The sequence below is a fragment of the Nesoenas mayeri genome (genome assembly GCF_963082525.1).
Source record: "Nesoenas mayeri genome assembly, chromosome: 7".
In the NCBI taxonomy this organism is placed as follows: Eukaryota; Metazoa; Chordata; class Aves; order Columbiformes; family Columbidae; genus Nesoenas; species Nesoenas mayeri.
The window spans coordinates 14,848,971-14,875,798 of NC_137551.1; the positions used below are offsets into that span (position 1 = coordinate 14,848,971).

A 26,828-nucleotide genomic window follows, 5' to 3' on the forward strand; every position below is an offset into this window, starting at 1 on the left:
CCAGTGCTTTATTATAAGCCAGGCTGCCAACACCTTCCAGCAGTTAATTACTATGTTGTGTTTCAGGCTTGGAGAGGTTTTATCTGACATCAGCCGAAAGAATTTGTTGATACTAGAGCCTTGGTTCCCTACATTTCCTGCTGCTGTTTTCACTTGTATTGCTAAACTGGTAATAGGAACCATGATGGGCCAGAAAATTTAACACAGAAGAGGCTAAACTTAGCAATTTGGGCTTAAACTTTAATTTACTAATAGACAAAGGTTTCACTGGATTTGCCCTGTACATAGACTTGGAGAAGTTTTATCACAGATGTATCTGCAGTTTTCTGTAAACTATTTATATACTACAGCAACACTAATTTGGTATTCACAGAGAAGGGAACAGCACAGGTTTTATACATCTTTTGCGCTCTCTTCATCATTATCGGTCCCATGCCTAAAAAGACACAGGCACAAGCTCCTAACAAGACCTCATGTCCTTCTCCGTAGCCTGCAGACTTTCCTCCCACTGATAGGCAAGTGATTTCCACTTCCTCACTCACATTATCCCACAGGGATCTCATACTCACATATAAGCATATTGTGATAAAGAACTGCTATGACAATATAAACACAGCCAGCAGACTGATATCACCAACAACAGTGAACCTTGAGAAACTCCAAATATAATAACATGTCTAAGACCTTGTTCAATGTTGTAACAAACAGCACCAACAAAACAGTATTGGAGTTTTATGTGAAAATGTTTCCCTCTGCCTCTAACTTTGGTCACATTTCTCATTTTCCCACCTTCCCATACTTCATTTTTTCCTCTACTTTTTCATGCTATTTTAAATGCTTGATTTGATAAAGACAATCCAGTTGTGGAATGCATTATACCTCCTCTGGAATCTTTCAATTTTTAACCATATATCTAAAAAACAGATTAAACCCAGTACATTTGAAGTTAAATGAATGAAAATGTTGATAAGGACAATGAAGGTGTGGTAGTCATAAGGAAGTAATCATATTATAATTTTCAATAAGACCAATTATGACAATGCCTCTCTCTAAAATCACCTCGGCAGTGACTGCCTGTACTCCAGCACTAAGCTCACATGAGAAATCTCGATCACATCTCTGTAAAATAAAGGCAAATGAGTATGAAGAAATCTTCCAAAGTCTGTCAGCAATTTCTTAACTGAAATACAAATGTGTACCAAAATATCCTGCTTAACAAGGTACAATGCAAACCAGATTTACCAGAGAAATCTTTTCTGTACACACATGAACAAGGTTGTAATGTACGAAACCATTAAACAAACAAACAAAAAAATCTCATGTCTCAAAGGTGGGTTTTTTATGTTTGGGTGTTATACATATCTACCAATGCAGTCAATATATACTAAGTTAAGCCAATTCATATATTATACCCATCAATTCACACAATATACCATTTGGAGGAGATGAACAATATTCTCTGATCAAATACATTTATTTTAATCCTCAAAGCACAACCCTTTTTCTTCATCATCATCATTAGAATCTGCATAGGACTCCAGGGTGTTGTATATGAAAGAGTACAGCTTGACATCTGGTCCTGAAGTAGAACAGCTTCTGCATTCTTCATTGTAATATCTCAGTAACAGCCTATAAATATCCCCTTAAAAACAAAAAGAAATAATTAAAAAACACATAAGATCATGCCATATGAAGAACATATGATTGCAACTGAAGATGAGAAATGCCCACTCACTGCAACAGTGGCTAGGAACACCTCTTCACCTGAACAGTGAAAGAGGAGGTAAAAAACTGTGTAAGGGGAACGCAACTGTTCCCAAACAGAGAGACAAATCTATATCAAGAACGTGTAAGCAGATATTTCCTTTTTAAAGCATTTTGAGTTATATTAAAACTTTTGCAAACCTTCTGTCTACCACATATATCTATGTTTTCCAAATTCTGGAGCATAACTCCCAAGTAGGTTACAAAATGATTCTAGAAGGCTTCTAAAAAATTGACACTGCACAGCTGACCCTGAATCAGAAGAGCTCCCCCCCTCGAAACAGGTGCAAATAAACTGAGATGCATTTGCTTGCCTTCAGGACTTGATGACAATAATTCTTATTGAACAATTTCCACTTACAGAGACGGTGAAGTCTCTTTGCTGCACAAAAAGATTTCTTTATGCTCACCAATAGTTTGGCCCTTCTCACAGAGAAAAGTGTGCATGCTGTAAATATCCCGCATCAGCTCCACATCTCCAAAGGTAAAATAAACAACATCACGTCCAGCCTCAGAAGCTGCCAATATCTGTATTAAGGCTGAAACAACAAAAGAAATTATACACATAAATACAGGTAAAATAGTTTGCTGAAGGGAAAAACATAGCCTAAGTTTACAGCAAATAATCATACCATCCATCTCCAAATGAACTCTGCAAAGCAATTTGACCCATGGGTGGATAAGTGTTACTTTCACTTCTGAAACAAAGGACAGCTCAGGGGGCACTGCAGCTCAGAGCACTGAAGTATTCTGCTGGAGTCACGAGTGACAACAATCCTTACTTTCACATAAACAATTTGCTTAAAAATCAAAAGTGGTTTTTTTGGTCCATGTCCTCGGTCAAGCAGCATGCAGAAGGTAACTACCCAACAAACACACGCAGCAGCCTAAGAACACAGAGCACCACCTTACATCCCAGCTTGCATCAAGTGACAAATAGCGGAGTAAAAGGCATCTATTAGCTCATCACGATTTCCACTCCTGCCACCCTTCAGAAGGATGGAGCTAGCCCTTTCACTAGGTAAGCTACACAAAGCAGGAGCTGACCCGACTTTTATTCCCCAAGAGGGTATCTATGGTTCTGCAGCCTCTTACTGCGCAATTTAAGGTGTCCATTTTACTTACAATAGAACCAAGCAGCATGAAATACAATGGGTCATTCTGACCTATAAAAAGTGAGTGGCGATGCCAGGAATGCAATTCAGGCTATTTAATTTCCAGCTTTGATGTCAAACTCCCTGGATCATGCTGCATCCCAAGTTCTGTCAATGGCTAACATTAAAAAACAGACAGACTTTGTTTTTCTATATGGAAAAGAAAGAAGAATGCTTCCTATCTTGGAAACAGATTATTGGAGACTCATATTGGGAAATCCTCTAGGGTTTTGATCAATGGTCCAGCTGAGCCAAGCTAATGACCCACTGCAACTGGAGAAAGTGGCTCTGGTCCACCTACATTTTCTCCCTTCTCAGCCACGTCCTGACTTTTCTGCTGCTCTCAGGTACTCATCAGACATCGCACTGAGCCAATTCCATCCGCCAACCTGGCAGAAAAGTTATATAACAAAAGAATAGAAGCTAATTGTTTTCTGCTAGATTAGCAGTAGAGTTGGCTGAGTGAAGGGTTTGCCAAGGGCCAGAGCGGATGAGGAGGGCACTGGCCATACAGTCAAGAACAGGGAAGGGGAGAAGAACAACCAGGACCCTTTTAGGCAGCACCAAACTCTGACAAGAGCACGGCTTTGTCACCAGCCAGTACCGTGAGGCTAGAGTGCTACAGACGCAGGCAATCAATCACACATTCATTTCACGTAATGTTACAACAGTCCAAATAATGAACCCCAGCAACCATTTAATCTATTGCAGCTTGTCTTATTTCAGAGCCTATGGGTGCAGTTCTGATATTAATTCTTTCCTTTCCTACCCAGTAAGTAGAGTTAATTAAAGTGTGATTAATATTGTCTTTGTAAACATTAATTTTAAATAAAATAGTGTACGTACCACATTACCACCTGCTAGCGGAAACTAACCAGAAAGCTGTTCATAGCTCAGCTCAAGAATCTTTCACATTTTTAAACAGAGACCTAATAAAATACCGCATTCTTTAATCAAAAAACCTCTTGTAAACCCATAGCTAAAATTATAAATTACATTATTCACATGTGAAATTAATCTCAATCTGGGAATGATATTTTAATTAAACTACTGAACCAGCTGTGGATTTGGTAAAGCCTCAGTAGTTCGGCTTTTAAAGGGTCTAATTAACTAGCCTGCATAGGGGAACAGAACCTAATGAATCTCATTACTCATTCCAAACAAACAACACAGTTTCACTTTACAGAAGATGTTAAAAATATCCTACTGTTTATTCTGAATTGCCATATGTTTTATGAAACGAGGGTCAGAATTTCTGTCAAGAATCAGGCTTTGCAATCTGCTGGGCATTAATGATATACAATGCCATGAGAAGCACCCACAGTACTGACACAGAAAGGAGCATCACAGGAAGAGCAATAGAGCCTGTGGTACCAGGGACTTTGGGGATTTGGGCTCCCCCACCCCTCGCACCCAGCTGATGTGATCCTATTTAACTCTTTCGGACTTGTACCCAAAGGAATGGCCGTGCTGATAAACCTTTTTCTGCCATCCAGCGCGGGTGCAGAGGCACCACACAAACCCCTCTGGGGCCCCCTGTCCCCCCAGCCCCTGCAGGGGATGCAGCCCCAGGGACGTCCCCGCTGCAGCAGCACAGCCGGACTGCAGAGCTGGTGCTGGGGAGCAGAGCACCACTCCTGCCCTGTGGTTAAACTCCCAATGCGCCCGTGGCCTCCCCTGCTACGTGGGTTCAGAACCACGGCAGCACCTCAGTGTTGCACGCATTTACACGACATGAGACTCGTGATTTTCTCTCCTTCCACTGATCCTACAGGGCTCTTTTGAAAGCTGATGGCAGTCTTCCTACTGGCTTTATTTTCTCAGGTAAATACCACCACCAATTCAGCTGAAAAGTACCTTCTCACAACTGTTGGAAGTTAAATTCATGTATTTATGAGAAGTGTCATCAGATCATCTCCTTTGTATTTTCAATAAAGCAGCACTTTTCAATCTTTAGACGGTTGCACAGAGGCCCTGCAGCTAGTAATTTTTAAGTTATTCTCTGATTTGAAAAGCAAGGCAAGACCTTCCAACTTCTCCCAATTATATAAGCATAATTTTCTCAGTACTGAAAGCCTTAAGTTTATATTAAAATTTTGTTGAAATATCACTAAATGAGCTGGAATTTGCCTTGTTTACAGACCAACTCTTCATTTGTAAGGCCATATTATTTTTTCCTCCCTTAGGATGACTTTAGCTTTTGCATCATCTGTGACCTTGAGTGAAACTGTAGTTTATAGACAATGATGTTCCTTTAATTCCCAACTGAAAAAAAAATAATGATAAAATATAACGCTTTATGGCACTTATCCAGTTATATCCAATTACATCAAACACTTTGGTGGTTCTGAAGTCTCTGTTACAGATCCAGATGCTACTTTTGAAAGGACAAGGGCATATATTTAAGAATGCTAATTGAAAACTCAAGATTTTAAACTATGAAATCTATTTTGTCATTGCAATACACTGTCAAGCCTGTGTAGTCACCAAAAGCTATTTATTTGGGTTCAGTGAAATTGTGATACTGATAATCTCAGAGTTTTCTAAAACATACTCTGAAATGAAGAATTTATGACCCCTTAAGAAGTGTAAAAGATTATTCTCCAGTGCAAGAAATTTGCTTATAATAAAGTGAAACCATTGAGATAACCTGCAATTCAGAATAATCCCATACAGCATTTTGGAATAAAAGGGAGAAGCACCTTTAGCACTTGGTGACTGTGCAGGGACTATCTATGAACTAGACAAGACTTCATTTGGTTATCACACATCAAATGCAACTCTCTTCTGAGAAAACCACATGACAAATTATTGTACTCTTTTTGTAGCTCTTAGTTTACAAAAAATAATGAAGCCACCCTGTTTCTAGTCAGCACGAGCTCAGAGAAACGTCACATACTACATGACTAGATTCACATCCCATAGCACATCATTGTCATTTTACTCTATTAAGTATTGATTTTTCAGAGTCAACTAAGAAATTAAGCTGAGTTTACAAAAAGAGTAACTGAAGTGCAAATTAAACCAATGTCTGTCTTTGTAAGGTCTGCCAAAAGAACAGAAGCCTTGAGAGTACACACATATATATAGCTGAATTTTTCATAACAGCAGCAGTGCTGTAACTTGCTGTTAAGTGTTAATTCTCACAGACTTTGGAAAAAAATAAAATTGTTCCAGAACCAGAGGAAAAGTTACATAAATGAAAGCTCAAACTAAAATATTAAGTTAAAATAAAACTGAGAGAACGTTCAGGTCTTTACATGCTCTTGTTCTGTCCAGAGTTCCTACCTAAGTTACGAAGCACCACATCTCATGGCTCATTTCTTTGTCTAGATTAAAGACTTGTCTTATGGGCTACCTCACCAAAGGGACTCAGCTCTGAGGGTCTTTGTCAGTGTGCTTCAGTTTCGAGCTCTGACTGATGGGGACAGGAAGTAAAGCATTGCACTGAGCAATCTCGATTCTAGAAGTCACATACAGTGCTGAACAAATAATGGCTTAGATCAGATGAGCCACATTTTTATGAGAAACCCATACATTAAAAACACACACATGGGATATTACAGTTCAGATCCGAGAGGAGGCCTTATGCAAACCAAACCAAAGCATTTATCAGACTGTCCTGGTTTTGTTAAAAACAAGTTTCTCTTTCAGTGAATTTTGCCTGTCAGCTAAAGCCTTCATATTAACTGCATTTTCCTGGAGAACCAGACACATGTTTTGGTAAAACCTAGCAATGGAATGCAAACTTACTGATAAGCATGGATGGACATCTCGCCAGAGGGGCGACGAGAAACCAGTGACCAAGAAACTGACCAACTGTGTATAACATTCCATTCACATTAATACTTCATATAAAAGTGGGAGATCACGAGGATCTCGTCCCTTTTCCCTTTGCTTTTTCCCTTTTTCCCTATGGCCGACATTAGGAGAGGACCTTGCTAGTTGTCCCTGCAAACTGAGGCCTAGTGAGAGACTGAATCCAGCTCCGGTTGGCTGCAGAGTCCAGTCCAGGACTTTGGTTGCCGGCTCTGCAGTTGCTGAGACTTTCAAGATTGGTTTTGTATATTTTGTATTATTTTCTCTATTCTTATTAGTAGCATTAGTAAAACATTGTTAATTTTTCCAACTCTCTTCTCTCTGTCCTTCTTTTCCTCCCGACCGCCTGTCCTGAGTGGGAAGGGGGGAGAGGGAGGGGCAAAAAGGGGGAACTGGGGTGGAGAGGAGGTTAACAATACATCTGCCAGGGTTTTATTGTCACCCCGCAATCTAACCCTCGACACAGACCTTGCTAACATAGTAATCAAGTATGATCAGATCCTGCAGTAAATACTACTCCTAATATTGATGATCTGCATTTGGCAGCCCGTTTTATCTAACGGAAATAAAAAAACAACTGTCAGAAAATCAGTGAGCACTGAGGGAAAAAAAACAACCATGCTCAATGAATAAAACACTTTGGAAAACTAATGAGGCTGGTAGCCTGATGATTGCTTGTCTCAATGTAACTACCTAAAGCTGTTCAGAAAAGCGAATTTTAAATACTCTGCAAATGCTTGAAAACAACAAAAATGTAAATTTCTACTTAGAACTATATGAATCAGGACATCAATTTAAATGTCAGGATCCATCAGTTCTTGACTTGATGGGGACAAGTCTTAAATTAATGTAGGCATGTGATATCTGCTGCATTATAAATACCTTAATTAAAAATAAAAACATGAGAAAGTGAGTGATATAGCAGGCAAGTCAGGAAAGAAAGAAGCATGTCTGAGTGACTGGAAAACTCTCTGAAATACAGCAATATATTAAGGAGCAAAAATAAACATTAGGCATTGTCAACAAACCTGGGAAGCCTTGCAAATTACCAGATACTTTAAACAGCTTTGCAGAGATATGAATTTTAGGCATAATCTAAAAAAAAACGCTCCAGAAAGGTCAACTGACTGATATGACTGAGAACTGCAATTAATATGTTCTTTTGTGAGCTAATATTGTGTGTCTGTGCTTTTGAAGGTTTCAGCGCTGCAGGTCCTTGTAAACCTGGCATTTCACCATCATATACTTAACTCAAACTTTAAACTGAAAATAGCATACACAAGCAGCATGCATTTTGTTATTTAAGGCCACAGTACTCATAAAGATCAAAGCTAATGAACCAGTTCTATGGACAGTTTAACTACCATTCCAACTGTCAGCTAAAATGTATTAATTCAAACAGAACTGAAAACTGTATTTGAACAAAACAAAACAGAAAAAGGCCAAGAATCGAAATCTAAGTGATTTGATTCACTTGAACATTACTGAATTGCTACAATTTACCTTTTAATCGGGAGTCCCCTCCAAAGGCACCACATCCCCAGTTTCCTGTGGCTATTGCAGAGAGATGCTGTGGTGGAACACTGGGTCGAGAGAAGCCGCAGTAGGCCTGCAGGCAAACAGAGGCACAAGGTGAAGCTGACAGGCAACCTGGAGTGAGTTTTTCAAACAATCAGATGATAACAATAATCAGTATTGTCTTCTAGCAATACCAAGTTCAAACTACTTCAATACACCATTAGTCTTCCTATAAGTTTGAGGTCAAACATGAAAGAATTTAAGGCAAGAAGAATTTTGCCTTATTTGGAGCCAAGGTAAAGTTAGATACAGGTGCTGACTTGTAGGGATTTTATCACAGCTATAGGAAACTGTTCAGGATAGAGCTGAGAATAACTTCAACAGTAGATTGTACCGCATTTGTTGCTTTTTAATCTGTTCAGCATAGATCACAGCTGAACTGTCCAGTATTACCAAAACTCCTCCAAACTGAAAATAAAATTTAAAATGGCATCTTAGAAAACAGGTCTAAATGAGGGTAGGAGGAAAAAGTGTGATATTCAGTAAGAAATTTTGAGTTAAGGCAGGTGCTTCCATGTATGGAAAAAAAGGATATATATCTTTGGGAAGTTTTTCAACAGTACAAATTTATTGAATTGGTACAATTGTGTAGTACAGACTGAAGTATCACAGAATCACAGAATGTTAGGGACTGGAAGGGACCCCAAAAGATTATCTAGTCCAATCCCCCTGCTGGAGCAGGAACAACTCACACTTTCACTCCAATCTGATCTATGCTGCAAATTCGGACTCCTGTTATAATTAAGCAGGGTACCATGATACAGAGCTGGCCTAAGGAACACTTACACATCTTCAGGTGCCTGTAGCTTCTTGAGCTCTCTCAAGCCAAAGGTACTAGTGGGCTTGATGTTCAAAGCACCTTTGTATGAAACTAGTGGGCCAAGCAAGCCAGTACAGAGGCTACATGGGCAATAATTCTTCAAATTCCACCCTCCCAGTGAGGGAAGTGCATTGCTGTTGCATCAGCATGCCATTTTCTCTTCAGATTTTACCTAACAGGCACGTATTTCTTAACTCACCAGGACATGGAGAATAAAAAACCTAAAATGTCTAGTCAGACATAATAAGAAAGTCAGAAAATACCTGGAAGAACTTCAGCAGCCATAAAGAAAAATATCTAAGTGCTCCTCTATGATTTTTCATAGCAAATCGAGGATAAAGATAAAACTATTCATGTTAGAAAAGAAAAAGACAGTGCACCAATATTTTAAATAGGTTTCACCTAGGAACACAGAAACATGAAAGCTTTCTGTGCAGCTTTAAAGCAGTTGCTTCCATATGGGAAGCAGAAGAGCTGCTCATTTTTAATGACATAAATGAATCTGGTTTTAAGTTGTACACAACTTCAAATATATGGTATCTCATTATCTATAAGTTGTGTGATGTTTACAATTAGTTTGTTCTCATATAGAACTGTTACATATAGTTCTCACAGTTAACACTGTTTGAAATGTAACTGTTCTGCACACTGTAATTTTCAGGGAAGCATTTCTGGCCAAGGAGGAAGCTGTATCTGGTTTTAATCAGTGATTATCAAAACAGGTGTAATGACATTTTGAGTGGGATCACAAGCCCAGTCATAAGTCAGTTGTTCCTTAGGAACTGCAAAGTGGAACTTGCAACTGGAAAATTATTGCTAGTGAGAGTCTTTCTAAGGCAATAATCTCAAGGGGGCAGCAAGGATGAAACAGTGACACCTCTTACACAGGTATCTGCAAATCTTAATGCTCAAAATGGGAAATGATTTTTTTTCTTATTCTGAACAGCTGACTTCAGACACTATTAATCTTGTTTTCTGACGACACTTTAAACCAGCAACAAGGGTCAGCCTCAGACAGCTACCTTTTGAGAAAACTAATCAATAGTGAACATCTGGTTCTTTAAGACAAATGGATCTTATAAAAGAAAAAAATCATATAGGCTTATAAGAAAATACAAGTTGTAAGAAGCATCACTGAAAGTTGTTTCAATCATTCCTAATGTCTAACAAAATAATAGACAAGCAAAAGGACCTCTGGAAACAAATGGACACTGAGCTCTGTCTACTAATATGTAATACTCTTGTATTTCAAAGCCTGTGTGCAGGTACTGTGCTTACCGCACCCTGATTTATGAAATCATAATAGAAAGAGTTGCAGCTTATTCCATCAACTTGTTTTCACCCACAGAAAAGTCTTAAGGTTAATATTAATTTTAAATCAAACTGAAAAAACCTATAATAGTACATTAAAAAGATTGATTTGTTAAAATACTATAGACCTTCCAATAAATTTAATGAAATTTTTACTGAAGTAAACAGAGAATTAACTCAGGTTTAAAGTTTTCTTTAAATACCAATCAGTCCTCATCAAATAACATCAGCCAAACCAATATACTGTACAAAAGTCACATGGATCTACCATAATTTATTTAAAAATCCAAACCAAATCAATAATATTGAAAATTGTAGGCAGATCATAAATTCACTAGAGTGGATAATTTGAATTTTGTACTAAGATACCACTGAAATTCACAAAATTTATTTACTATCATTTTCAGGGCTAATTTCATTAGCAACCATGAAGAAACAAGCCGATGAATGTTACTTTAGTCAAAATGTTAACATTTTATGACTAAATTAAATTAGTCCTTCAGCACTGTACATAATTTCTGGAAGGGGGAAAAACTAAAAAATTAACTTTCAGGTATATTTCCCTTTCCAGCTAAGAATTAGGAACACATTGCCCTACGTTTGAATTTATTGATTTATTCTATATCCTCCTATACTACACAAAACAGGAGACTTTAACAACAGTAGTGTTGTGCCCTTATATTTAACATCTTAGCTAAAGCAGAGGCCTGCTGCATCTGTACACGTAGAAGCACACTAAGCAGACTTTATCATTAGTGTGTTTTGAACCCAAATATAAGCACACCAATACCGTACAACTGTATGAGCATTCCTATACTCAGCTGCCCAGTAAAACAATATCATTGCCATTGCTGTAACAGGCCACAGACCTTTCACTACCTACATCTTACACGACCCGTACAAGGCCCTCATTCTGGCCCATTAGCCTTCTTATTAGCTTATGATAATTTGCTATGTGAACTGGAGACGGATACCAGGCATCTCTTGTTAGGAGATAAAATAACAGCAAAGGCCTTGGAAACATCGGCACAGGCTGAAATCGAAGGCCTCAGAACTATAAATGGCTCACTGATGGCAATTACTAGTCACTGAAAAAGTACAGGCTTCAGAGCTGGAAAAAGACTGCTTTAGCTTCAATAAAAGCATCAGCAGCAAAGCCAGAAGGAAAACAACATGAAAATCTCAGCCATGCACCATGATAAAGCACCTGCCGTGGCTTGCGAAAGTAACCCCGAGTTCCCAAACGTTATACAGCAAATACTCCAGGGCAGAGATCATGGGCTGGGAACCACCTAGAAACTCAAGTATCTCATTTAAGGACAAGATCCCAAATTAGGGAGGGCAGGGGAGAGAAAAAAAGATGCCAAACCACAGTTCCCCTGTAAAAGAGCTCTTCAGCCTGGCAACCTTCATTACCTTAGTATGAAGGTATGAAGGACCACAGCTGCTGGAGCAAACTGTGCAGTTGTGTATACACACAGCTAACACTGGTCAAGGATTGACTGCTCTAAATACATAGTGATAATGATTAATAATGTGTACAAATTATTAGTAGGAAGTGTGCTGTTCCTGAATGTCAGTCTAAAAGTTTTGTTTAAAGGATTAAAACTGCCCTGATTTATCAGTCTTGTGAACGTCCCCATCCCGACAAGCTCTAAATGGCCTGTATATATACAGACACAGTTGCAACAGCCCTTACAGCTATTGTGCAAATAAAGACAGGAGACTGATGAACAGCTGGACCTGATCTCAAGAAGACAATATATGAAAGGATAAACTCTCAGGCAATAGTCCAAGAGCAAACAAGAAAGGTGGAAGAAAAGCAAGTGGCACTGTATGAACTGTCACAAAGTCAAACATGAGGTACCCCCTTTCTTCATCTTGACTGGAGGGCTCAGTAGGACTCATCAGGGCCAATCATGGGACAAGAACTTAATCATAATTTTGAAGCAGGACAAGGGACAATTAACAAAATGTACATCCAAATCTCATTTATATTTCTGAAAGTTAAATAAAATATACCTTTGAATAGCAAAGCAAAGAATAATTCTATTTTACAAGCTTCTGCTTTAACACTGAACAGCAAAACCCTGAAATATGCACCTTTTATAAGAGACAGACCTAAGCAAGAACTTCCTTAGCTGAAGATAATAATAAAAAAAAACATATTTGAAAAGGTACTATAAACATTAATGAAACAGTCTTAGACTGCAGGCTGTTGTAAGTAGTTACTAGCCTTGTTGAGCTCTCTTCTAATTTTCTCCGGACCAAACTGATCAAGGAAACGTCTGAAGTGAAATGCATCTATAGCAACAATTTCAGTGTAGCGTCGCTGCCATTCATCCCTAAAATCAGACGGAGGAGAAAAGGAGATTACATTAGTTTTTTAATATTGGCCATACAATGATGATCCAAAATGAGCAATTCCCTGGCAGAGCTTCTCTGTTAGAAGGAACTAGAAATGTGAGCTCATAACAGACAACAGAGCACGTTTGTGGGTCAAGAATGAAAGCAGCACCAGAAATGAGACGTGTCTCCCTCTAAATGTAGAAATACTCCAGCTAGACTTTGGGCATAAACATGAAAGAAATTAATTAGACACCACTATTTATTAAGCAAGTAAGAACACGGCAAGGTCAAAGAAAAGCATTGAGGCTCTCTGCCTTCCTCCATCATTTCAATGACAGTACATTGTGTATGTTTCTATACCAAATGGATAATTGTGTATACACAATGATAACATAACTGGAGAAATAAATTCAAGTGCTCAGAGCTTTCTACTCAGACTTATAATATTAAACGTCATTTTGCCACACATCAGTTATACTGTGGCACCTGAGGTACTGTCAAACTTCTTGTGACATTACTATTCACAGTTCAGTCAGTAAATTACCAAAATAATAAAATACATATAACTTTAAAGGATGTTGGTCTAAGAACTGCCATATTGGCAGGTAGCATCTATTAGCATTAATCTTGTTACTAAAACGAGATAACTTTCTTAGCTTGTTGGTTCTACTGAAGAAAGCAAGATCAGTGAGATTCTCCACTAAGGCAAATGCTACGAAATACTTAAAGCACCAAGTTTGCAAATTTATAATATTTATTTATTTATTCACTTGAAATATTTATGTAGAACTTTACCTTGGGGTCTTATCTTCATGGCTTCTTGCCCATCGGTAAGTTTCTGCATAGCCTGTATACTCACTGTACTGCTCAGTACCTGAAACAAATGATTTTCTGTATTACATATAAAATACATATACATTTTTTCACTTGGCAAACCTTTCATAGGAATCACTGCTTATCTAAATGACCATGCAGCTCAAAGAAGCAATGGTAAAATAGAGATTCATATCTGCACCAAGAATACAAGATGTTTTGGTAACCAGCAGAAGCTTTTTTTTCCACAGATGATGTGTAGCTTCCACCATAGAACAATACAAATGAAGATTCGCATGTGCTGTCCAGTACAGAGCAAGAAGAGAGTTTTCACCTTTGCCACTCTCAAGTTCGATAGCTTCTCAATAAACTGCCTGTCATCTTTCAAGTTTTACTGGCTAGCATCCGGTTAACAAAGACTGTGAGCCTTCATGCCACCAGTATTTCGCTTTTATTTTTTCTGAGGCTACCACCTGTAAAGACGATGATAAAATAATCACTCCATTATTGAAAATGTGGCAACACTACTTCATCACAGTTTAGCAAACGTCTGGACTGACAGAAACACAAAAAGAAAAATATAGAGATTTCAAAGTGTATGTAGTGAGCTATATGTTTTTACATTTTATTTCATCTAATAAGTTTTCTTTCTCTAACAAAATTAAAATCCATGAAGCCAAAGAAAATCCTGATTTCCAACATGCCAATGTTACCCAGTTTGTTGGCTTTATAGTCTCCTGAGGGCAACCTGACACAAGGACAAGTAGGTCTCATTGCCCAAGAAATCACATATTTCACTTGTTATCATTTTGGTTTGCATTTGTTCAGCAGGATTCCTGCACTATGGTTCCCAACCTGAATTCTCAGACATCACAGCAATTAACGGCACGGTATGGACCAAAAGGCCACTGCTTTCAGCTGTAGAGTCAGTACCAAGAAGCCACTTCGTAAAAGCTTCAGGACCCACAAAACCACAGTGCGGAACATACTTGGCTGTTCTGTGAACAAGTCCAGCAGGGTGTATCCTGGCAAGCACTAAGGGCTCTAAAAAAGTAGCTCATTGAGACCTCCAGTGGTTTTAGCTATTATGCTCTGCTATGCCAACTCCTTTTCAAAGGTTCATCCCAATACCAAGAAGGAGAGCATTTGAACTGATGGTAAGGATCATAACCTTTCTAAAACTCTGCCTTTCACTTCAGTTTACTGAACTTCAGGACCTTGCTTCAGAACCTGCGGATGCACAAATGCTTCAAAGAAATACTCCTTAAGTAACACCACAGCAAAATCACTTTTCCCCCTGTTTCGAGCTCACAACAGCTGAATTTCAAGAGTAAGGGACTGAAAAGAATACTTTGTTTGGAAAATTTCAGCTCATACAGGTACAGTGTGGTACAAGTTATAAACAATAAGAGTAAGAGAATTGTTAACCCCTTAATTACAGTGACAGCAACTATACCTATAAATATAACAGAAAAGTAGGTTTTAAAAAGACAGGTAAGCTGACAGCACAAAACATCTGATTACTATGATGAGCAATGCCTAACTACTGCACAGATCAGTGACACTTTGAAAATACCGATGTTCAAATTGAATCTCAAAGCTTTTCAATTTCTAAATAAAAATAAAAGTTGAACAATCAGAAACATAAAACTATTCGCCCTTAACCTCATCTGACAAGGGAATTTAAATGCTTGCTTTCAGTAGTCTCCAGCCGAGGAAACACAAGCTGTTAAAAACTGTTTAAAATTATTCATACACTTCAAGGCATTTTCAACATTTACCCAAACTAATTTTAACTGAAAAGACTTGTCAGTGCTTCTTTAACTCATCTGCCCTATTATCCACTCAGTGTTTATTTAGATTTATCTAGATGATTAACCATACTGAGTGAACGCAAATTCCACTCAAGGCTATTTTGAGAAGGTGCTATGCAAAATGAGTGGGATAGTAAAGATTCCTCACCAAGAATTCACTTCCTGTCACAAAATCAAAGTCCCCAAAATTGTGACAGCAGAATACGCCTATATATTCACACACATCTGTGACCTCATACAAAGGACAACTGTGAGAAGCTTAAATATTCAGAAGTCGGCCTTCTAATCAAATTGTCAGCTTCAGTAAGACTTTTCCTGACATAGATAAAATTCAGTTTTACTGATACATAAGGAAAAGGCATTTGAGCAAATCGCAAGAGAGACAGACAAAGGAAGTATGTGACTTTCTGAGGTCTCTTTAGGACTCAACCTAGCAAAACTTCCAACCTGGAAAGGAAGCATTTCCTTTGGTATCTAGCATGTGGAAAGAAAAGCCTAGGTTATCGAGATATTGTAACAGGATAGATTTAATGACAGTCAAAGTATTAAGCTGACTTTGTCAAGGTTCACCGTTTCCATTATTTTAATGGAAGTGCAGTGTCTGATGACGAAAGCACCAGGAAACAACCAAGCAAATACCCATATATAAACAAACAAAATCAATAACAGAGAAATTCAAAGAAATCACACGACCTCTACACTCACATCCCAGAAACCCAAAGTTAATGAAAATCAATGGCTTTTCATAAGTAAAGCTCTGGAAAATTTGTTGTACAAAAATGGTTATTCGACTGGCAGCACTTTTGCCTCTGAACTACTGGGGTACAAACTGCTGTTGCTGGGAGAACAGAAGCCGGACAGGATAAACTGGATATGCTAATGTTTCCAGTAAATATTTTCTTCCAATAAAAAAAGAATAAAGGGGTAAAAAAAAAAAAATGAAGCCACAAATAGAGCATAATAGCACAATTACATCAGAATTTTCAAAACAAGCTACAAAATCCCAAAAAAGCCTACATAAAATCAAAAGGAGGTCTATAAAGTATCATTCAAAAATACATTATTTGTGAAACTTCTAACAGCTACAGCATCAGACAGTGAAACTGCCAAGTGCTATTGCTTACGGGACCTCATCCATCTAAAAAGAGTTGCAATTATTACTAAAATAAATATATCTTTCTCAGACTCCATAGTCCAGCTTTTCAGTTGCATAATATCTCTATGGCATTAAAGAAAGTTCCCAGGGACTGGGAAAAACCCCACTATACGGTTCCTCTACTATTTCTTATGAGCTAAAAATTACATCTCTGAATATAGCACTGAATAAAAAGGAGTACATGTGAAAAGCACAAGAATAGAGTTTTGTAGTCACCAATATAAACATACGTTTACTGCCAAAACTGAGGGCAAGGTCCTTCTCTCTCTTTCAATCAGTTCTTCTGATCCTTATCTTGTGCCACCATTAGGCTTCTGGTTCTCCAGACAGTGGCACAATCAGCTTGCAAAATCCAGCTGAAATATCATCTTTTTCCTCTGAGTAAATTTTCGGCTGAACCAATTATCTGATCTCATTTACTGCATGGGGAATGGGCTTAGAAGTCTCTGAAAATGCATTAGTAAGATACAGTCAGGACCACATCCACAGATTTAAGGCAAACATGGAACACAGCTTCATCCACTCTTAACACTGCCCAACTATGTGGGTCCTCAAAGAAAGTGGAAAAAAAAGAAGAAAAGAAAAGAATTAAAACCACTGACACTTTTTCACAGCTCTACCAGAAATGCAACTGTGGGAATCTCTGGCATTGCTGCTGACATTTCTGTAGGTAGATTTTTGTGTTGAAGAACTTGACTGTTTGCACGACCAGCTCCATATTCATTACAGCAGTGATCTTAACCAGATACTGTGCAATCACAACAAATTTAATTTATCTCCAATTTCTCAGACTCTTCTGCAAATTTAAGCTACACAGTTATACCCATTAGGCCGCTGAGTCAAGATGTATCACAAAGAATGTAATTTATCAAGAAGATTATGACACACAGTGGAGACTTGGCTAAGAACCAAGGTGGAAGAGCTCCAGGGATGAAATGAAAATGATGGAATGGCCATGTCCATTAGAGAAGAACACTATATCACAAATACTAATTGCAAAACACTATAAAGTACTCAAGAAAACTAAAAGAATATTGCCGCAGCAAACAACATCCTCACCTTTATTTGTTCATGCCAAATCACTACTTTTTACAGGGGAGTAGAAGAAGGTATTGCAAACCATTCCGTCAGTGTATTCCCCCAGTCAGTTGTTACACACGCTGACGGCTGCGCTCTGGTTTCCCCCTGCCCAGAAGAGCCTCACCCAGAGGACAGCACTTCAGTGTGTTCATCTTGTTACAGCATCACATCCCGAATACACCGCAGAAACCAGGGAGAGCCAAGAATTTTCTGACTCATGTTTTTTAAAACCCAATCTATCAAAAAGCTTTCACAGAGAAAGCATTTATTTTGACAGAGTGGAAAAACAAAATAAAACATCTTAAAAAGATTACCATGTATGACTGAAAACGAAAGATGTCCTGCCCAGTACAATCAATAGCTCAGGACAGAGTTAAGATTTGCAAGATCTAAGCTCAAGTTTGTACTGTGCATGCAGGTGAGAGAAAGAAGTGCCTTGGAAAGACTTTTCCAAGAAATGTGTTCTAATACCTGCACCAATTCCTGACTGTTGATGCAGCTCAGGTAACTAAAATCGACATTTTTACTATAGCAGACAGAAAAACATAAAATATGCATAATCTATTACAATATTTGCCCAGAGGATTTCTCCGATCAAGTTTTTTCCATATAGCCATTCTTTAGAGTAAATTAAAAATGAAATCATAGCATCCTTTTATTTTTCAGTCATAAAAGAGCCTCACTATGTTCCCACATATAGAATTCAGACCTCACAGCATGACCTGGGCCTCTCCAGTTCTTAACAGTGACAGTTGCTGTTTCAATGCTAACTGTTTTGATCCAATGGATAATAAAACATTCCAAGTTCTATGACAGAGGTGGAAAGAAAATGAATAACACTTTCAGCAAAGCACTGGACAGACAGCACATCTCCCTATACAGCCCCTCAACAACATACTGGAGAAGCATTTAGTTTTTGATGTTGTAATTACAAACCTGTAACTAACCTACAAGTACCACAAACATGTGTTTGTAACTTACAGGATCGAAACCCTTAAAAGACATTTCCTGACTTTCTACCTGTTCTAAAGGATGCTGATTTCCTCCTCTTTCACTCCCAACCCGTTTTGGTAACCAGAAGGCAGTTCCTCTTCTCAGAGTTTTCAATCCTACTGATCACATCAAATGTTATAAATTCCAAATAGGAAAAAAAACTCAACAACCCCATTTTTTAACATAACAGGAGCATGACCTGCTAATAGATGGAACCAGATAATAGCTGGTAATTTGGGCTTTTTTTTATATTGTCCAACAGTATTCTTCATCTAGACCTAGAGACACTGAGTCCTCAAACACATTTATATAGCATAAAAAAAAGTTCTGTCTGCTTGCTTCACTTTTATTTGTTTGTTTGTTTCACAATCATCTATTGGAACAGCAGCCCTGTGATCTTAAAAGGTGGAGTGAAGAAGGAAGCTCTTTACCAAATGAGTATTGACTTTTTTATTAATCCCTACAACATTTAAACATACTAAGCTTCACCTTGAAATATTTTCTATATATAAAATCAGAATGTGATGTGAAACATTTTCTGCAAAGACTAACCTGTGATGATAAGACATTCATTGTGATCCAAGACTTCAGTGATGAGCCTCGATACAATCAGTTCTGGGTTGATTAAAAACCGAATTTCTTCTTGTACTAGTCCAGCCCCTGTCACACCACCTCCAACAAAACGGTTGGCAAAATCAACCTAACAAAAACACATTCAGGAGGATTATGAGATAAGCAAACAGCATAAAATAATTTCATTCACCAATGTCAAAGTCCTGTGAAAATTTCAATAATAATTCTGTTTAAATCTGCTGCTATCACTTACAAATCTAAGCAGCAGGACAGAGCCCGATTAACAGCACGCCTGTCTCTTTTTTTCATTTCTCCAAAAACTTAAACCAAGTAAGATATTACACAGCAACATAAATTTTGCATCCCAAATGCTCTGAATCCAGTTATGTAGGTTTTCTTTCAAGACCATGTATTTAAAAATAAAACAGATTTCAGTAAATGTGAAAGATGAAAATAGCAAATTACAGTATTCTTTTTGCATTTTATGGATACTGAAGAATTATTGTTACCCTTTAATAAGCATTCTGCACCAGCTGTCCACACTGAATGAAGCATTTTCAGATTAACATTGCCCCTGTACCAGTTGTTCTGTACCTAAAAGAATCTCTTATGAATTCTCCTTGAAATGCACTTGAACAAGGCAAGTCACTTTGATCATTAAGGTTTCTGCTTGAAATAGGGAAGCTCTGGACTCTATTTTTTTCTGCAATAATACATCTATTGAAAATTACATTTTTATATAGACAAAAGTTTTTAAAAGATTTGGTTTATTCAATAAAGTGATGACTATTTATGCAAATTATCTGCCCATACAAATTTATACTTTTAAAAAGTCACTTCATCTTTCAAATGCTATTAGCTTCTTACTGATTTTGACAACATATTTACAGGATGGAAACAAAATTACTGGAGTGACATGAACATCTGTGTAGATTACAAACTGACTCAGGAGTCACAGTCAAGTGTAAAGCACACAGAGAGCCAGCCACGACAACAGCGAGTGATCCTGGAGTCTTTCCTGGAGATGGTTAAGATTTGCTGAACTTGACTATGATATAAAAAAATAACATGAAAACTTTCCAAATGTTCAGTGCATCAGGGCCCCAAATGCACTTTAACCGTGCTGGGCAGCCTCCTCAGGCCCCATCCTGTGTGCAAACACATCCCCTGGCCCCAGACCTGGCCTGAGACACAGCAGGTATGGGCCCAGCCCTGTCCTCTGGTGACGCCCATTTGCCAGTCAGAGGTCTAGGACTGGCCTTGGTGACCTGACTCATGACCTTGCCTTTCTCTGATGACCGGCAGAAACTGTTATTGTCATTGTTCCCCCTCTGCTTGTCCCAGGCAGCGACCCTGCCTGCTGAGGTCACTGTGGACCCCCGCACTGTCTTGCCTTGGTCATCCTGCTCCCTCTCAGAGTGAGCATTCTTCATCTGAGGCGAGATATTTTGTTTGCTAAGACTTTAAATAGCCAGGAGGAAAAATATCACATCAAAGGCAACGCTCACTTTAGAGAGTGCAACAGAAACAGTACATGGAAAGGCATAATTGAACCTTCTTTCCCTCAGAGGTTTTAGTATAGTTGGATAAAGAGATAGCAGAAAAATGGTTATTACTGAGCAGTTGCTGGGTTCTTAATAATTTCAATACACACCTGAGTGTTCAAGTTGCATAAAGTCATAAGACATTTTAAAGTTTGAGCAAAAAGCATTGCAGAAAAGAAGTCCTATTCTCCCTCCTCCTCTTCCTTTGAAGCACTTGTTCCTGGCTAAAGAAGTTGTAATTTTTTGTTTGGTTGGGGTTTTTTTTGTTTTATAAATGAACTCTAGAAGGCAGACTCTAAAATAAATAGAAAACCAAAACCCAAACAACTGATTTGAAAACTCAGATGTGTTCCTTGGTATAGATATGGACAGGACATCCTTCTTATGAATTTCTTTTGCTGACTGGGTCCCACACTGAAACAGTAGTGCTGGCAGCAGCAAGAAATTCTCCTGAACCACTGACCTGGTCACTGTCTGGGGCATAGGAATAATTTTTAAAAAATAAACTGAAACTCTTGACAACTCATCAAGATCACAGCCTGAAACTTTTATCTTGTCAATCTTTGATCCTGATTTGAACCAAAAGACCTGAAGCTGTCCAGGGCTTGTGATTTTCTGTCAGCTTTCTCTGTACCAGGTACATGTGCAAACCCAGATGAGCTGGGGTGCACTGACAGCACTAAGACTGTCTATGGAATTAATTTTGATGTTTCTTTTACACTGCATAACATCTTGTCATTTAAGTCAATTGAGGATAAACAAAGAACTTCAATTAAGCTGGCAGACCATAAAAAGTTTGACAAAAATATGACATAAAACCACATTTACCTATATATGCTTACCTGTAGCATACCTTGTCCATTGCTTTCAATGGTGCCTTCATAGGTGACATGCAATCTAGACAGCTTTTTCTGAGATCTATCGTTGAGGAAAAATATTATACAGAAAGGATGATTACAGAATCTCCATACAGAGACAGACATTTTAAAAGAAAACCCATCCAACCCCAAACTTCTTACGCACCTTAACATAAGGTGGTTTAAAAAAAACAAACCCTGATGGATTACAGAAAATGCGTTTGGATTCAGAAACAATTTGTAAAGGTGGAACATAGTCCATTGTTCAGTTTCTCCTCACCATAAAACTCCACATTTGAAATTGAAGTTCTAAATTTTTCGCACAAGTTTGCCCCACATCAACCAGCTAACCAGCAAGAAAGCTGCAACACTTGTGTTTTCATGCTGGTTATCACCCATCCTTCATTATATCTCATGTCACTTCCCAAATCAAGTCATCTCCCCCTTTTTTCTCCACTCATGTAACAGCAAAGGTGCGCTACTGCTACTGTTTTTAAAACTCACTTAAGACTTGTTGGCTTCACCAGCAAACAAACAGACTAGAAAACTCAGGCCACAAACTACTTGTGGCAGTTCACCCACCTCCCTCTTCTCTCCCCAACAATCCATACCAAATATTGTTTTCTGTAGTACTTCTGGGCCTCAATCAATTCCATTTAACGGGATTCAGTTATCATTGATTTAAGGAATTTCTTACATTAACAGGATGTTTGACTTACCTTTCCCAGTCTGGAAACTCCTGGAGACATTGTCTTGTGAACGTCACCAATCCCGTAGGTTCTACAGGCAAACCAACCCCAGAAGAAAATGTATTAACTGCTGGAGTTTTAGTCCTTACATTACTTTAAGTGGTAAGCTTTTAAAATTACAAACAACATCGTTTTTGGCAGAAACACAATAGCTTAACTTTCCTCAAGATCAGCTTTGAACCTCCCCCTGACAGCCCACGCTCAAATTGAAAATAAGTAACATGATGACCAAAATATTCCCTTCTCTTTTCCCTTTGGAGTTTGAATCTTTTTCTTTCCTCAGATCATGGAAAAACTATTGCTTAAGTGATTTTCACTTAAACTGTAAACACTGCTAGAAAGACTCAATAGTTGAAGCACAATGTGCAGCCACTTAGAAAAAAAGAAATTGTGAATATTTAGAGGTGACAACTGTTCAGTGTCAACAGGCAACACACAGAGCACTCAGTCTGTGGATGGATGAAGCAGCAGCTCATACTTCCAAGGAAGTTCTACCAGGTGAATAAAGACGCAGCTTTAGTGGATTCCAAATCAAGCTGTTTTCAGCCCTGTTAGGATGCCAGTGAAATTCCCTGTATTTCTACTGAGAAAAAGACTCCTGCCCTCAAGAGAAAACAGGAACCATTGCTCATTAAAGGAAGGATGCATATATCATCTTCTCTCATTTTATCTTCAAAAACTTCAGTTTTGATACAGAAAGAAAATATCAACCTTTTATTAGGTGATGTAATTCTAACAAAAAACTTCATTTGAGACTAATTTCTTTGCTTCAGTAAGTCTACTGCACCGGCTTGCAAAAAAAATATGCAAAACAGTATGTAAAGCACAAAAACATGCTTCCAAAAGCCTTAAATAATCCTATGCTTTCCTTCAAAATTATAGAGGTTCAGGAATAAAAAGAGTTGCTTGCTCTTAAAAAAATAAATGCACAGCTTTGAGTAGTCAAGTGCTTATCCACAAGGGAATCCTTATCAGTGGTGATATTTTACAAATTAAGCATCCACTTTTTGAACACAAAGTCTTCAGCTGATATAGTCTCCCCTGTGTTCTTTTACAAGGAATTCAATTACCATTTACAATAAAAAGGGCTGAAAAAATACAACAGTAATTTGTAGAGCTAAGCTACTTCAGTCTTACTAATTCCTTGGGCAAAAAAGAACAAGAAATGGGAATCTTTTAAAGGTATGATATGAATTTTTAATTCAAGAAAAGAGCACTCAAGAATCTCATTAAATACTATTTAAAGTTATAACATTAAGAAATCTAATACAGTAGTTTCATAAAGCACGTTCCTAAAAGATCTCATATGCACAGGGGAATAAATCTCATATGCACACTGCATAAATTTAGGATTTGGTTCACTTATAGACACTATTACTCAAGTATTAAAAAAAGGCTAAAAGGCTACTACACTACCTCTCAGTCCCGCACATAAACCACAATTTACTTTTTACCTCTGAGATTTACTACTGACATTCCAGAAAGTTTGATAGCTGAAACAGGATGTAGCTGCATTTAATTTGTGGTAAATTAAAATTATGAACTGAAGATGGACTGAACCAAGTAAAGGTATTTTTATATTTCATAGCTTTAAGCTATCTTTCCTTTAACAGAAATCCTTCTTAGAGAATATGAAGCTGATCGTGAAATAGACATGTAAACAAAAAGTTCTTTAAAAAAATACTATAATAAGGATATTGCTGCAGATGTGATGTATGCTGCTGTGGGAAAATCTCTTTCTCCCCCAAAATTCAATATATAAGCTCCGATACAGTTCTCACAAAAATAAATCTATTTTTGAAAGCTTATGCTGATGTTGAAATTCATGGTAACTATGCACACTAATGAAAATATTGCACTAACTTCTAAAATACTTCAGGATATCTCATATCTTGCTATCACTTGTTTAATTTGAATTGGACAAACTTCTCCCAAAGTAAAGCTGTTGTGAGCAGAAGAGAAAAACCCTCAGAACCACAAACATCATAGACAAAGGACTAAATGTACATGCTGCATGAAATCAGAAGCTTGATTCAGTGGCTTTAAGCCTGTGATTTTAACAACTGCATATGGTGCTAGGTTCCCTCTACATTCTCAGTCTGACATAGTGCAGCAAGTAGTTGCATATAATACAAACATTATACATATGTGTATATACACATTTATATAAACACACACTTTATATACATATATAAGGGGGGTGATTATATCTCTATATTTTACACATGCCCCCATATATATATATATATATATCTCAGAAAAAACAGAGTAAGCTCAACACAAAAAATTTAATTGTATCCATCATCTATATGAGAAGAAGTAACATTAATATAAATATCAGTGTACTCAGCAAGTTGGCTTTTGTTATACACTTCCATCATAATGCCGCGTGGCCATTCCTAAATTTAATGGTATTAAATTTTTCATGTATCTGCTTTGTAGCTCAAAAAAAGTAAAGGATATACTTTTTTCTGTGACTCTCCTAAAATAGCAGAAAAGGGTCTTAAGTTTCTCGGGCTTCCTTGGTGACCGTCCTTCAAACAATCTGAAAAACAAGAAATAAAAGCAATTAAGTAGATCTCAGGGGTATAGTGCACAGTAATAAGGATACTTACTAATTGTGATTTGATTTTCTAGCTATTATGCACAGACTTCAATTAGCCTTGCTTTTAAATTCTCTACTGTGTAAAGAACTCTAGACAGCCTTTCTCTACCACCAGTCTTTAAGAGTAAAGAGTTCTAAGCTTCTGCTGCAGATGCTAAATGAATGCCCATCTCACTCATCCTGATTTTGTAATATAAAAAAAAATATAATTTCAATAAGAACACCTAGGAAAGCTACTAGTTTAATTTGCAATAGACTGGCTTGAACTAAAATGAGTGACCAGGGGGTGAAAACATGTATGTTGAGTGCTCCACAATTCAAACGTCCTGCCCTACTTTCAGCTCAGTGAGCTGCAGAGAAGAATTAACACAACCACACTGCTTTCAAGAGTCGCACTGCACCAGCGGTGTTTCTAAAGACAAGACCCTACCCCCATCAGAAACAGCTTCATCCACGTGGTTATTACTGGCATTCTAATAGTCATTTGTAAGAACCTAAGCATTAAAAAGAAGCATCCTGGTTTCAGCCATTAAGTGAATGTATTCTTTTAAGGTCAGCTGAAATACTTCTACAGCCTCATCTATCTTCCAGCAACTTGAACACGCATTACTTAATTTCACTTCCAACACAGTGACAAGGCATTGCTATTGGCAACACATAATGGAATTTATCTGGAAGGAAGAATAGCGGCGACTTCAGAAATAATATCCTTTGAGTAGAAAGTCCACTAAAAGACGTCTGCTACAGTGAAGCCCCGAGGCTGTAAGATTCCCCGCGCAATAAGCAGTCTAAGTAAAGGAATGACACAACATTATTCATTTGTTTCCACGTACTGGAATGACAACCTGCCTTTGAAACCAGAATGCTGTCAGGTGAATTTAGCTTTTAGTAGTGAAGTGAACTAGATTTTTTTTTCAGTATTTAAAAATTCTTACGAAGTACACAGGCTGAAGAGACCACTTTCATCCAAAATCTATATTAAGTCAACAGAAGCTAATTTTAAAAAGGCTAGAAAGTTGTTTCTGAAAACTTCTTTATTCTTTGAATAACCAATCAGGAGTTTAAGAAGGCAAACTCCAGACTTACACAGTCTATTTTAAAATAGGCAAATAGGGAAGTTCTATCAAGGGGTTGTGTATGTACAACTAATAAGGGGTTCATAAAAGAAAGTTTATGTATTTGTGTGTGCAGGTCTCGCATAAATGATCTCTTGACCTTTTATCTGGAAGTCTCATTTGGTATGAATCCTTTAAACTGGTTAATTTATCTATTAACCTAATCACACCTTTACTATTTTTTTGCCTCTTTACATCAAATGGAAATCTTGCTTACGTTGCAAGCTCTCAGGTACATGAGGTACATGATTCGGCGTAACTAGCAGACGGGCAGAAGTCCGGAACTGGAAAAACTATGCCCAAAATAAGTCAGATCAAGCTAAAAGGCAATGGCAAGGCAGACAAACTTAGTTCCCCCCATAGCAATTACTCACCAAAATGCAGTTACTCTGTCAAATAAGGAAATTAAACAAAATATTTTTTAAAACTGTAGTGTTCAGAATTGGCCTGTCTTTTCTCTTGTTAAAAGCTGTGATAACTACCTCTCTTCTTTCTCCTCTGGGATCAAAGCTAGAGGAATGCTAATTTGCTTCAAAAAATCTCGTTTCCAGCAGATAAATACTCTCAAAACACCATCTACAATTATGACAAGAAGGGATATCTGTATTTCTCTTCTAGCCCTATATAGCTGGATAAAAAACACAGATCAGCACTAAACAATTTGAAAAGCTCTGGGTTCTGATAAAGGCATCCCTTGCTTTAGAGGGATACTCACTACAGTGGGGACAGAAAAA

At 37.7% G+C, this 26,828-nt stretch overlaps 1 protein-coding gene across 1 annotated transcript in view; it reads right to left on the reverse strand.

Annotated features, from left to right (window-relative positions):
- Positions 1-1,382: 1,382 nt before the first annotated feature.
- PARG (poly(ADP-ribose) glycohydrolase) overlaps positions 1,383-26,828 on the reverse strand; it is a 66,739-nt gene continuing 41,293 nt past the window's right edge. Inside the window, exons 10-18 of the mRNA XM_080348333.1 lie at positions 24,840-24,919; positions 22,345-22,405; positions 21,611-21,686; positions 19,204-19,351; positions 13,591-13,669; positions 12,683-12,791; positions 8,241-8,346; positions 2,175-2,303; positions 1,383-1,642 (exon numbers count right to left, since the gene is read on the reverse strand). Coding sequence (XP_080204459.1) covers positions 1,479-1,642; positions 2,175-2,303; positions 8,241-8,346; positions 12,683-12,791; positions 13,591-13,669; positions 19,204-19,351; positions 21,611-21,686; positions 22,345-22,405; positions 24,840-24,919 — 952 coding nt within the window. The 3' untranslated portion in view covers positions 1,383-1,478. The remainder of the gene's footprint in view (positions 1,643-2,174; positions 2,304-8,240; positions 8,347-12,682; positions 12,792-13,590; positions 13,670-19,203; positions 19,352-21,610; positions 21,687-22,344; positions 22,406-24,839; positions 24,920-26,828) is intronic.